The sequence below is a fragment of the Diadema antillarum genome, unplaced genomic scaffold (assembly GCF_040938485.1).
Source record: "Diadema antillarum isolate AM-2024a unplaced genomic scaffold, OU_Dant_1.0 scf00000095, whole genome shotgun sequence".
Lineage (NCBI taxonomy): Eukaryota > Metazoa > Echinodermata > Echinoidea > Diadematoida > Diadematidae > Diadema > Diadema antillarum.
This window is the reverse complement of record NW_027270984.1, coordinates 2,707,166-2,719,786: the sequence shown is the minus strand read 5'-3', so window position 1 is coordinate 2,719,786 and position 12,621 is coordinate 2,707,166. Positions and strand designations below refer to the sequence as shown.

The window sequence follows — 12,621 nt, the reverse complement described above, 5'->3', positions numbered from 1 at the left end:
CAAAATAATCAATATTCTGTCATCCTTGCACGTTGCATGCTCTCATATCTGCTAAGCCCGCATGCCATGATATTTGATATATTGCTTTTAATAAACAACACATTGCTTGCATTGTCACTGGATTTTTTCCCCTTGCTTGTGTTCAATCGATATGCATTGCTAATAACGTTTTGATTAATTTCATGCCAATGGCTAGTTGTAGTGTTGCACATGATTTCAGTGTCGCGGGTTCGCAGAGAAGGGGAAGGGATAAATTTTGTTACTTCTTGTACTAGGCTTCTCACTCATCACTGCACTGCTCATCTTGAATGATTTATAGGCGGTAATAACGATGGGATTTATTTTCGCATCGTTGCCATAGTTACGAATCGTTGAAGGGGAAAGTACTCACTACGTCGTTCAGTTATCAACTAATTCAGATCCCTATGTGCTCTTTACAGATACCTTGTTCAATTGACTGTTCGATGTTCAACGCACAGGCCTGGCACTATACTGAAACGTTTACCACATGTTTACTGCAGGAAAAAGTTGCAGCTGCACAAATACAGCTTTTGGGTTGAAAAGAGTGAATTCAGAAGACAGCTTGTCTCAGTGAAGAATCTAAACGAAACAATCAAGCATGGGAAAGCACGAGCACCAGGGCGTGAGGATGAAGCGGGCCGCTGCCAAGGCAGCCGCGAGGCGCGAGCGAAAGCAACGGATTCGTGAGATGCGGTACGCCTTCAATGACGCCCACGCCGAGTCGATGGGCTACGACAACGAGCTCTCTCGACCCTCAACACCACGCCCTCACAGCGGGGTCATCGCACTCCGTAACATGGAAGCTCTGCGAAGCCAGGTGCCGCCGCCTGAGAAGCCACCGGACACTCTGACGTCCAAGTCCTGGAAATACCTGAATACGTGCTTCGGCATCATGGCCGTAGCCTTAGTCGGTGTCGGCGTTCTGGTCGGAGTGACTGGACACTGGACAACGAGCAACGCCGGTACGGCCGGCATCGCCCTCATATGCGTTGGTGTCGGCGTCGTTGTCTTCCTCGTCATCGTGGCGTACGTACGTCTTCGGCACGCCAAGATGAGGGAGACACGAAGGGAGAAGAAGAAGGCAAAGGCCGATGCTGAGAAGGGCGAGCTCGACGTAAAGAAAGGAGAGTTTGACGGCGAGGAGAAGAAGAGACCTAAGACGGCGCCTGACTTAGAGGGCGGGCTATCGGTTCAGATTAGACCCACATCGAGTCGACAGGGGAAGAAGAAGAAGCGAGCCAAGTCCGCTGCGGGTGGCATTCAAAGACTTGACGGGGACGCCGACTTCGCCAATAGGTATGTGACTGTTTATAGCCAATGTGTATATATATTGATATGGACCAATGATGCTATGATATAATGGTATATGATTTTATCTTCTTCCAAGTTTCCTAATGGCCTGTTCACAAATCTTAACGCCATTCCCCTTTCTTAATGATATTATAATGAAGACAAACTTCACAATGTTGTTGTTGTGTTTATAAAAAAATGAGGCCCTATAAAAGATGATTTGCACCAGAAAATACTGACATCAAATCTGACGACATCATTAACAGCTCAAACACAAACAAAAACTTGACAATGTACCAGTCACTGCTGTTGCCTTGTGATAACCAGATAAGTTGCTGATACTATTCTAAGTGGAGGGTTTGTAGCACTCAATTATCATGATCATCATGGTTACATTTATCATACGAGTTATTATTCATCCAATTATGTAAATTCGTGATCCTCGTTGACGGTTGAGAGGATTTATTCCAATGTTCAACTTTCAACTTTCAACTTTCAACTTTATTTTCACCTCCATCAAAATGAACAAAGAACTTTATGTACATTGCGTATACACGGGATATTTGTGATACAGAACAAAACTTGAAAAGGTACATAAGAAAATTATGAAAGTGAAAAGTAGATGTGATTACATCTTTGTTAAATACATAAAGCGTATAATACAAGTCAACTAAGGATGAGGATGGAAGTGGAGGGTCCCACTAAGAAGCAAAGCTTGTACGATATGGGACCCTCAGAAAAATACACAAAACATCAATATAAAACACAATAAACGAACCGATGTCAACTGACATCAAAATGATTGGGAAGAGGAAAAAGAGAGAAAAGGAAAGGAAAAAGAAGAGGAAAAAAAGAGAGGAAAAAAAGGGAGAAAAAAGAGGGAACTACAGCATGTGCCATCGTGGACGCAAGCAATCTGGATTTCATAATGTAAAATAAGTGATAAAATACAAGCTGGATTGAATGTAATGCAAAACATTTTTTATACGTAGTTATGTTGGTAAGAATGCAGGAGAAAAAAAAACACATCGTTATATTTAGAACACAGAGAGGGACATAGTTTAATAGGAGGACTTATGCAAAAAAAATGATGACTTGACTGAGATGATAAAGGGAAACTAACTCTGTTGGATGTTGTAAAGTTTCAATAAAAATGGTTTTAATTTATTCTTAAAGGAATTCAGAGATTGAGCAGTAGTAATGTTACTGGGAAGTGAATTCCAGTACTTTGGCCCGTCGTAAATAAATGTGTTTTGAGCCAACAAAGTTCTCAGAAATGGCAAATGGAAATCATTTGATCGCCGTGTTGGATAATTATGAATGGATTGATTTCTTTGAAACATTGTTTGAAATATATTTGGGAGATTATTTTTATTATAATTATACATAAATTGTCCTAGATTAAACAGATACAAATCATTAATTTTCAATATTTTATGCTCATAAAATAGTGGGTCAGTATGGGACAAAAATGCAGTATGACATATAACACGGAGTGATTTCTTTTGCAATAAAAGTAATTTATCTAAGAATGTTTTATATGTATTTCCCCACGCGAGAATACCGTAACTTAAATATGGCAATATTAAGGATGAATATAATACGAGCAGGGACGACAAAGGAAAACAAAACTTAAGCTTATTAATTATACCAATATTACGTGAAATAATTTTACATATACTGTCAATATGAAATTTCCAGGACAGCTTATTGTCAACTGTTACTCCAAGAAATTTTATATGGGAGACATTTTCGAGTGGAGTACCATCTAAAACAATATCAACAGGTAATGCCTCAGTAGAATTACTAAAGAGCATATATTTTGTTTTTTGAAGGTTAAGAGATAGCTTATTTGCTTTTATCCACTGGGCAACATTTTCTAATTCTAAATTTATTGTATTAACAAGGGTAAAAAGATTATTGTGTGAAAAAAATAGATTTGAGTCGTCTGCAAAAAGAATAAAAGAAAGAACATCTGATGATCTACAAAAATCATTTATGTAAACAGTAAACAACAGTGGACCTAATAAACTTCCCTGTGGCACCCCACATTTAATATTTAATATTTGTGAATTACAACCATTTAAAGAAACATATTGTTTCCTGTTCATGAGGTAGCTCCTGAACCACTCCAAGGCCTTCCCACGCACTCCATAATGGTGTAATTTGTTAAGTAAAATATCATGATTGATGGTGTCGAAGGCCTTGGAGAAGTCCAGGAACAAACCTATCAAATGAGAAGATTTATCGATAGCATGTGCCACTTTTTCTATAAAACTCAATAATGCATGTGTGGTGCTATGTTTCTCCCTAAATCCAAATTGAAAATTCGTAAATATATGATTAAATTTAAAGAAATTAATAGTTCTTTTATAAATAATTTTTTCAAGAATTTTTGACAATGCACTTAACAAAGAAATTGGTCGGTAATTATTTACATCTAATTTGTCACCTTTTTTAAACAAGGGGATGACTTTTGCTATTTTCATACTTTCGGGGAAGGTGCCATTAAAAAGGGATAGATTAAATATATGAGCTAAGGGATCCGCAATTGACGATATTACCCCCTTTAAAAGAAAATTGCTGATGTCATCGTGTCCAGCACTTTTTTTGGAACTGAAATCAGAGACAATATTAATTATCTCCTGAGTGTATGTTGGATTAAAAAATATTGAACTAGAATTTGGGGGACCCAAAAATTCGGAAAAATGTTTTGTGGAGGGAGGAATATTACTTGCCAGGCTTTCCCCAATTGAAGAAAAATGGTTATTCAAAACATCACAAATTTGTTGAGAATCTTCAAGAATTTCACCATCAAATCTAATTTTTGTAATATTTGACTTAACATTTGATATATTAATGGCTTGCTTTAAAACTTTCCATGTATTTTGCATATCATGCCTATAAAATTGTAACTGATTAGTATAATATTTTTTCTTTTCTATTCGTATAATTTTCGTCAAAGTATTTTTGTAACTAGTGTATTTCAACTTTGATTGCTCAGTACGTTTCATTTTAAATCTGTAATATAAATTATTCTTTCTATTTATTGAACGCAGGAGCGATTTTGAAATCCATGGGAGCCTGGGTATTTTTTTGTAATTAGCTGATTTTTCTCTACGTTTTGGAATACAAATGTCCAAATGTTGGATAAAAATCTTCATAAAATATTCATAAGACAAATTAACATCATCTGTATCAAAGATACACGACCAGTCTGCGGTGTCTAAGCTAGCACCTAGCCTGGCTATACTTTCATGAGTAATTCTTCGTTTAAATATATTGTTGTTTTTATTATTAACTGCTCCATTTAAAGAAAAACCAGTCGAGATGGGGAAATGATCGGTGATATCTGAGAGTACTACAAAAGAATCAGGAGGAGGAAGAATGTTACAAAAAATGTTATCAATTAAAGAAACAGATTCATTAACTATATGTGTGGGTTTAGATATTAAGGGTAAAAAAGAGGCAGACAAAAATATTTCCAAAAAATCTTGCGACATATTATTCTGTTTTAGCAAATCTATATTAAAATCACCCATTATAAAACAATTTTTGTTGATAAAAAGTGGGTTTTTAACCAGATCCGAAAAATAATCTAAAAATGATTTAGTATTCGCGTTTGGTGGTCTATATACTACACCTATGATTATATTTTTGCTGCCTGGAACTGTGATTTCAATAAATAAAGACTCAAAAAAATCAGTCATACTGGTGAACTCATCGCGGACTACATAATCATAATTTTGTTTAACATATATGGCAACGCCTCCACCTACCCTATTTTGTCTGTTATTAACCACTAAATCGTACCCGTCGAGAGCGAAGGGAAGACTGGAGTCATGAGAGAGCCAGGTTTCGGTTAAACCTACCGCCGAGATATTATGCATGATGGGACTATTTAAAAATAACCTCAATTCTTCAAAATGCTTATTAATACTTCTAATATTAAAATGTAAAAGAGAAAAAGTAGTACTATCATATTCCTTGACAACATTGGTAAATTGGGATTGAGTAAGATATTCAGAAGACGGACTTTGCAATTGGTTCTCTGTGTCAAAATCATAGTCTAATTCTTGCGGCGATGAATTAAAACTGTCAGAAACATAATTATCAAAAAAATTGTCATTTGATTGATATTTGATTCGTTTTGTTCAAAAGAAGGTCCTGCCAAATCAAAAAAGTCATCATCATTAATTGAATTGAATGCTGTGTCTATAGAATTGCGTATTAAAGGGTGAGCGTGTTGTCCGTTGCTTGAGTCCACGAGGGCACCTGTAGAGGGCAGTATAGAACAATTTGACTGTGGAGATTGTTGCAATATTGCAGTTACACATTTTATCGTTGTCTCTTAATATAACGTTGTCTACAAAGGAAAATAGGATCGTCCTTTACATAACATTAATACGATCTAAGTAGGCACAAACATAAAGAGAACAGTTTGTCATAAGCATGAATACTAATATTCAAAATAAGTTATAATAAAACTCCGGTAATTGTTCTATATCCGATCAATAGAGGGAACACATGTATGTAATACGTATTGTGTTATGACAGAAGAGAAGACATCTCAAGTCTTATAGGGACCGCCAACCGCCAGTATATAGAGCAAATACTAGGTTCCCAAGGGCAACTCTAGGAAGGAAATCCTTACCCGAAGAATCAATTTTACAAGAAATGAAAAAAAAAAAAATAACCGTTTTTATCATTAATTCTATACGGATTCCTCCTCTCCCATAACTGCAGCGCAAAAGATCACCCGTCCCTATGCCCCAAAAAGACAAACACGCTGGGACCGCCGACGGCCAGTATATTATATAGGGCAAATACATGGTTGCCAAGGGCAACTCTGTAGCGAACAAGGCACACACCAAATTCGAGCAAGTTACAAGTTGACATAATATATTGTAATAAACTGTATTAAACTGTGCAGCCGGTCCACTGCGTGAGTGGAGAAGAATACAATACTCGGCTGATACTGTCAGTTCTGATGGCACCCGTTGGCAGATGCCATCCTGGACAAAAAGAACATGTAGGGCAAATACACGGTTGCCAAGAGCAACTCTATAGCGAACAAAGCACACACCAAATTCGAACAAGTTACAAATTGACATAGTATGTTGTAATAAATTGTATTAAACTGTGCAGCCGGTCCACTGCGTGAGTGGAGAAGAATACAATACTCGGCTGATACTGTCGGCTCCCGTTGGCAGATGCCACCCTGAACAAGACGAACAAACTGAACAATTCACCCTGGATAACTATACAACCTGTATAAGATGCTTAAGCGTGTTTCAATAATGATAATGAAATTTAGCTTGTGTACGTTGACTGCTAAAAGGTTGAGTAATTTGGGAGCATACCTAGATATTTAAAACATCAGCTGATTGAGTTCTGAATTGGTATGCCAATTAATCAGAAAAATATTTCGACCAAGAGAGAGTGAGAGAGAAAAAGAAAACACCCAAACACATTTTATTAACTTATTGTCGTTATCGTAAAGGGTATATATCAACAACAACAACAACAAGATCCACACGCTGGGACCGCCAACAGTTACTACATAGGGCAGGTACACGGTTGCCAAGGGCAACTCTAAAGCGCAAGGCACACGCCAAAATCGAACGAAATGCAGGGAATTATGTAGGGCCTATTGTCACGCCAATTGTATTATAATACACTGTGCAGCCTGTCCACTGCGTGAGTGGAGAAAAATATAGCATTCGGCTGATGTCAATTAATCAGAAAAAAAAACCAAACTATATCTCAACAAAAGGATATAACTTACTATCATTATATCATAAGGGTATTTATCAACAACAACAAAAAAAAAACTTTAATTGCAGGTGGGTTTGATGAATATTGAGAATCATAACAAATATCTCTCACATGGATAATGCGGTAGGCGTGGATTTGGTTGTCACGGACCATATCCCGTGCTGGATCTAATCGCAATAAAATTCCGGCAATCATATCAATATATTTATCACATACACTATGATATAACCATAAATTCAACTACAAGGAATCTTAATCCCGTGCAGGCTCTAGATTACAATAAATTGATCTGACAACCATCATGCCTGCAGGGTACAGATCTCAGGCAGCTACAGCGTAAGGGAATCCTTGCCCGAGGAATCAATTTGGAAAGAACCAGCAACGGGCTTGTTCACAAGGAACATCTATGAATAAACCGTTTTTATCACTTATACGGATTTCTCCTGTTCCATAACTACGGAGCAAAAGATCACCCCATCCCTATGCCCCAAGAAGACCAACACCCTGGTACCGCCAACCATCACTATATGGTGCAAGTACACGGTTGCCAAGTAAAACTCTATAGCGAACAAAGCACACACCAAATTCCAACAAAATACAGGTTAACATATTATAAATACATTGTACAGACAGCCGGTCCACTGCATGAGTGGAGAAGAATATAACACTCGGCTGATACTGTATTCAGTTCAGATAGCACCCTTTGTAGATGCCATTCTGAATAGAAAAAAAAAACAGACTGGACAAATCACCCTAGTTGACTAAACAATCTGCATAAAAAGCTTAAGCGTTTTGCATTAATGATAATGAAGTGTGTATAGCTTGCGTACGTTGACTGCTAAAAGATTGGTAATTTGGGAGCATACTAATACATGTAGCTCTATTTTCAAAACATCGGCTGTTAAGGTTCTGAATTGAGCTACTATTGATTGAAATATATATGTGTGTACATATATATATATATATTTATCACTTCATACATTTAGATTTGGTTGGGATGGATCATGACATCGTGCAGACTCTAATCACAATGAAGTGACTTGACAACCGTCATGTCGGCCAGGTAAAACTCCTACAGCCTAAAAGGAAACCTATACTTGAGGAATCCATTTGGAGGAAACCAGTAATGGACTTGTTTACCAGGAACATATATAATGTTTCGTGACCGCACGTGAGATATCATATTCTTAGATGCTAATTGGATAATTGGATAATTGGATATTTGGATGGGTTTGGGGATGATATATATTAGGTAGCAGTGGCTGAGAGAAGTTATTGTGGGAGATCATTTACACGAAATCTATGTTTTTAGTGACTTTGTGACACCGATATAGTCTATACACCGTTGGATGTTTATGATTTCCACCATTTCACGCCATTTCTCATGTGGATTTTCAATTGGCTAAGTTATACCGATGGAAAAGGAAGAGATATAGAAACCAGAGATCCATAACGCTGAAATTAAAACGTATACATTTTAGACTTCCAACAAATGTGTAATCAATAACAAGCACTTTTTTTAGGTGGGTTTGATTTTTTCGGGTTTTTTTTCCTATGGTCATCATGGCAAAAGTAGGCTTTGCCGTATTTTTCTGTTTTGTTTTGTATAGCTTTTTATAATACCATTAACATCTGTGTCTTGTTGTGTTTCTCTCACCCACAATGCAGTGCCATCGATGCGTCTGACACCAAAAACATTCTCCCCCGCTCGGAGAGTCGAAATAGCATGAACCCTCAGCAGGGTTCAGCCAATATGACAGCTATCCCCGAGGACCGCGAAGAGGGTCCACCAGCTACACCGGTTGAAGGATTCAGCTCTTTGGAGGAGGAGGAACGGGTGGCCACACCCCCTGGCACAGTCATGGATTAGCCGTCCAATGCGATCCCTGATTCGGGGTGGGAGGGGAGGAAGGGGCGGGGCTAAGGAAAATAACTTGACATCACGACATGATTGTCTACATATCATAACTTCCGTGCCAAATTAAAATAGGCAAATACATGTAATATGGATAAAGCTGACGTACCATTGGCTCTGACCTTCTCACAATGCGAAGTGGTATACAGTGCACTCCCGTTATAACGAAGTGCTCGGGACCGGCAGTTTTCCTTCGTTATAGCGAAATTTCGTTATAACCGAACAAATATAATATAGGTTTTCCCGGCCAATTTCGCACTTTTGTCAGTCCAATTCCTAATTGCTGCATTCAATTTAGCAAAATTTAGCGTAGATGACATGTTCGGTAGTTCAATTTTGTGATCTCTTCATTCAAATTCATTTTGGAGCATTCAAATTGCCTTTAGCCTCATTCTAATTAACACTTTTTCAATTGAGATACGTAAAACAAGCACCATTTCGTTATTCGTTCATTCAATTTAGAATGATATAGTCACGTGATCACGGACATGCCGCACTCGTTCGTTCAAATTCATTGGGCATCCAATTTAACATCTTTTGCAGTCAATTTAGCACGCATGTTTATACTTTGGTTCTTTTTTTTTTTTGGGGGGGGGGGTCAACATAATTAATGTTTTACAAGCGTCATACATTTCATATTTTAGTACTTATTTTAGAGATTTTGGCAACATTTTTTTTTTCTTCAATGTGCTTAGTGATTCTTCCAGTCCGAAGATATAGTGCATCATGTGGCCACAACTTATCTGGCCGTTGAGTGCTTTATTCCGAGTGTGTCGGCCAGTTCTAGGAAGTCAAGGTTATGATCTCAAATGTTTCTATAATTCTTTTTCTGCCTTCTTGAGAAATACGTCTGTATCTAACTTGTGCTGTCATGACTGTAAGAAGATGAAGTTAATCTGTAGTACTGGTACATGTAGGCCTAAAATGACATGTATGAAAGAAAAGGGGCGTTACAGAACAACAAATTCGAGTTATATATGGTAAAAAATATGCTACTTTTACTGCTTAACAGTGCGTGAATAAAACAAAAAGTCACATAAAAATACGTGTTTAAATTTTATCACCTTTTCAAAATAGAAATAACATGACGTTAATTTGAATGAACATGTTAGGAATTTGACTGCCCATACGCGAAATTGAATGACTGAAATACCCCGGCCTTTTGGCCAGTGTTGGCGAATTTGAATGACTGAAGAGCACGTGCCAATTTGAATGCACGTTTTACGAATTCGAATAGCACATGTGCAAATTTCATTGATCGAAATGCTAAATTGAACGACCAACTTGCAATTTTGAATGACAGAATGTGCAGTGACGAGGATTTTCGCTAAATTGAATGAACCTTTTATCAAATGGACTGACAAAAGTGCGAAATTGGCCGGGAAAACCTATATATAACGAAAACAAGGAAATCACGCATATATCATAATAATATTGTTTGTTGAATACTCATCATACACTGGAAAGTTATGTGAAATGGGATGGTACCTTTTTTAATTTCGTTTAAATATTACATACAAAAGAGGGCATAGAGTTGTTTGTTTGGTCACATATGTATATAAAATAATGGTTCAGAATTCGGTTAAGTTCGCTATTCAAAAGGTTCGTTTCTTACTAAAGTTGTATAGTCACTTATTCCGAAGTTTTGCCATTCCCTGGATTCCGAATGTTTGTTCATATGACCAACGTTTGTCTGAAGCTTCCACTGATTCATTGTTCCGAAAGTTCATAATTTGAATAGAAACATATTGTTTGTTTTCCGAAGGTTCGTTGATCGGAAAAAGAAATGAGGTTCGTCATTCCAAAGGTTCACAAATCAAAAACTGAGAAAGGTTCTCTATTCCGAAGTTTTCTTATTCCAACGGTGGTTTAATCCGAAAATGAAATAATAACGTTCGTAATTCGGAAGAAGATTTGTTAATCAAACTGAGAAAGGTTTGCTATTTCGAAGGTTCGGTTATCTTAACATGATTATAAGATTTGGAATTCCTAAATTTTGTAAGTGGACTCACCTTTTTCACTTTTGGTTTAACGAGACTTTTTTTTAATGTTCCGATTAACGAACGTTTCGAATTCCTATCATTTTCGGACTAACGAATCATTGCAATAAGAACCATAATTATTTCATTGTCGGATTAATGAACCTCAGCGTCCTCATTAATAACGAACCTTTGGAATAATGTCAAAATGTTCGTAATAACAAACCCTATTTCATTTCCAAACCAACGGACCTTTTAGGTGTATCAGAATCTGTTTGTTTTGTAAGAAAGAACCTTCGAACAATACAACGAATATCATTCAATTTCAGATTATTCGATTGTATAACAATAACAACAAGTTCCCTTCGGAAACTGTGCGTGACACACGGAGCGAACACACAGTGATGTGAAGCGTTCACCTTTGCAGAGACGCTATAGATGCTTGTTCCGCTATTAAAGTGGTTTCGAAAGCAATTCGCATTTCATTATAACGGACGCTGACGGAACACATTTCTTTTGTTTTTCTTTGTCAGTGGCGCTCGGAAAAGACTTCGTTATACCGAAAAGTTTGCTATAACCGTGTTAGTTATAAGCGAATTTTGTACTATAGACTTTAATGGCGATAATTTTGGGACCAGAAGTTTTACTTCGTTATAACGAAATTTCGTTATAACCGTGTTCGTTGTAATGGGAGCGCACTGTAGTTTATAATTCATGAATAAGTGGGAGGGCGTGGGAAATTTATGGCAGATTTCTTCTCTCTTTTTTTAAGTCCGTAACGGCACATCTCTAGTTACCTTTTTTTCGAGGCATTTCGCGCATAAGTTTACCCCTCACCAGGTGCCTTTGATTGACGAGGACATTTTATCAATTCTTTATTGTTTTGAGTTTCAAATGTATCGATTGCGCAATGTCATATCATAATGGGTATCTTGGTCTAAGCGTCTTTTCATTGAATACCCACACGCATACACAAAATACACTCCACAGAGAATGTTCCTTGCATAATATATTATGATATACGTGTACATTTATAATGTGACATCCAACGTGAATAAGGATGGAATGTATGCTTTCAGATCTGTAGCGCTATATAGAGTGTGCGTATATAACATATTTGGGAATTTATTTAAATGATTTCATGACGATCATTTCAAACATTACTATGTCCACGTGTTGGTAGTGCTTTGCGATTATACATGCGAAGAGTTATTACCTTTAGCAGTTTTCAGAAGGTATGCCGACAAGGGCTATATATTTGTATTCTGAATACCTATGTGTATAGCACGCTTATATAACCTAGTGATATTATAAATACAGTGTATTCTGAGGCAAAAGAAAAGAATGATATAAATATTCTTGATATCGTGTTCTTTCATATTTATTATCTTATCTAATCAATTTAACTTTTGAAAGTGAATTGTTATCTCAACGTTAGAATTATATTATATGATTTTTTTTTTGTATTTTGACATACCGTTGTGATCACGAAGCTCTCTATTTGGTATTATTCCTTGACGTGAGAGGTGTATCATGTGGTGTGATAGAGAAGACTATGATAATGCAAAGAGTGGTAAACAAAAGGAATAGACAGAAAGTAGCAAAGATTTCGAAAAAAAAACAGTGACATATATATAT

The 12,621-nt window shown here is 36.9% G+C and overlaps 1 protein-coding gene across 1 annotated transcript; it reads left to right on the top strand.

Moving 5' to 3' along the window:
* Window positions 1–619: 619 nt before the first annotated feature.
* Window positions 620–8,959, top strand: LOC139718521 (uncharacterized). Its single transcript, XM_071629994.1, has 2 exons — window positions 620–1,317; window positions 8,758–8,959. The coding sequence occupies exons 1-2, from the start codon at window positions 620–622 to the stop codon at window positions 8,957–8,959; spliced, it is 900 nt and encodes a 299-aa protein (XP_071486095.1).
* The last annotated feature ends 3,662 nt before the right edge of the window (window positions 8,960–12,621 follow it).

What these genes read in the sequence shown, in the direction of transcription:
- LOC139718521 (XM_071629994.1), top strand. Translation starts at nt 620, where the DNA reads ATGGGAAAGCACGAGCACCAGGGCGTGAGGATGAAGCGGGCCGCTGCC. An exon ending in GACGCCGACTTCGCCAATAG is followed by an intron (nt 1,318 to 8,757) that starts GTATGTGACTGT and finishes CCCACAATGCAG; the next exon opens with TGCCATCGATGCGTCTGACA.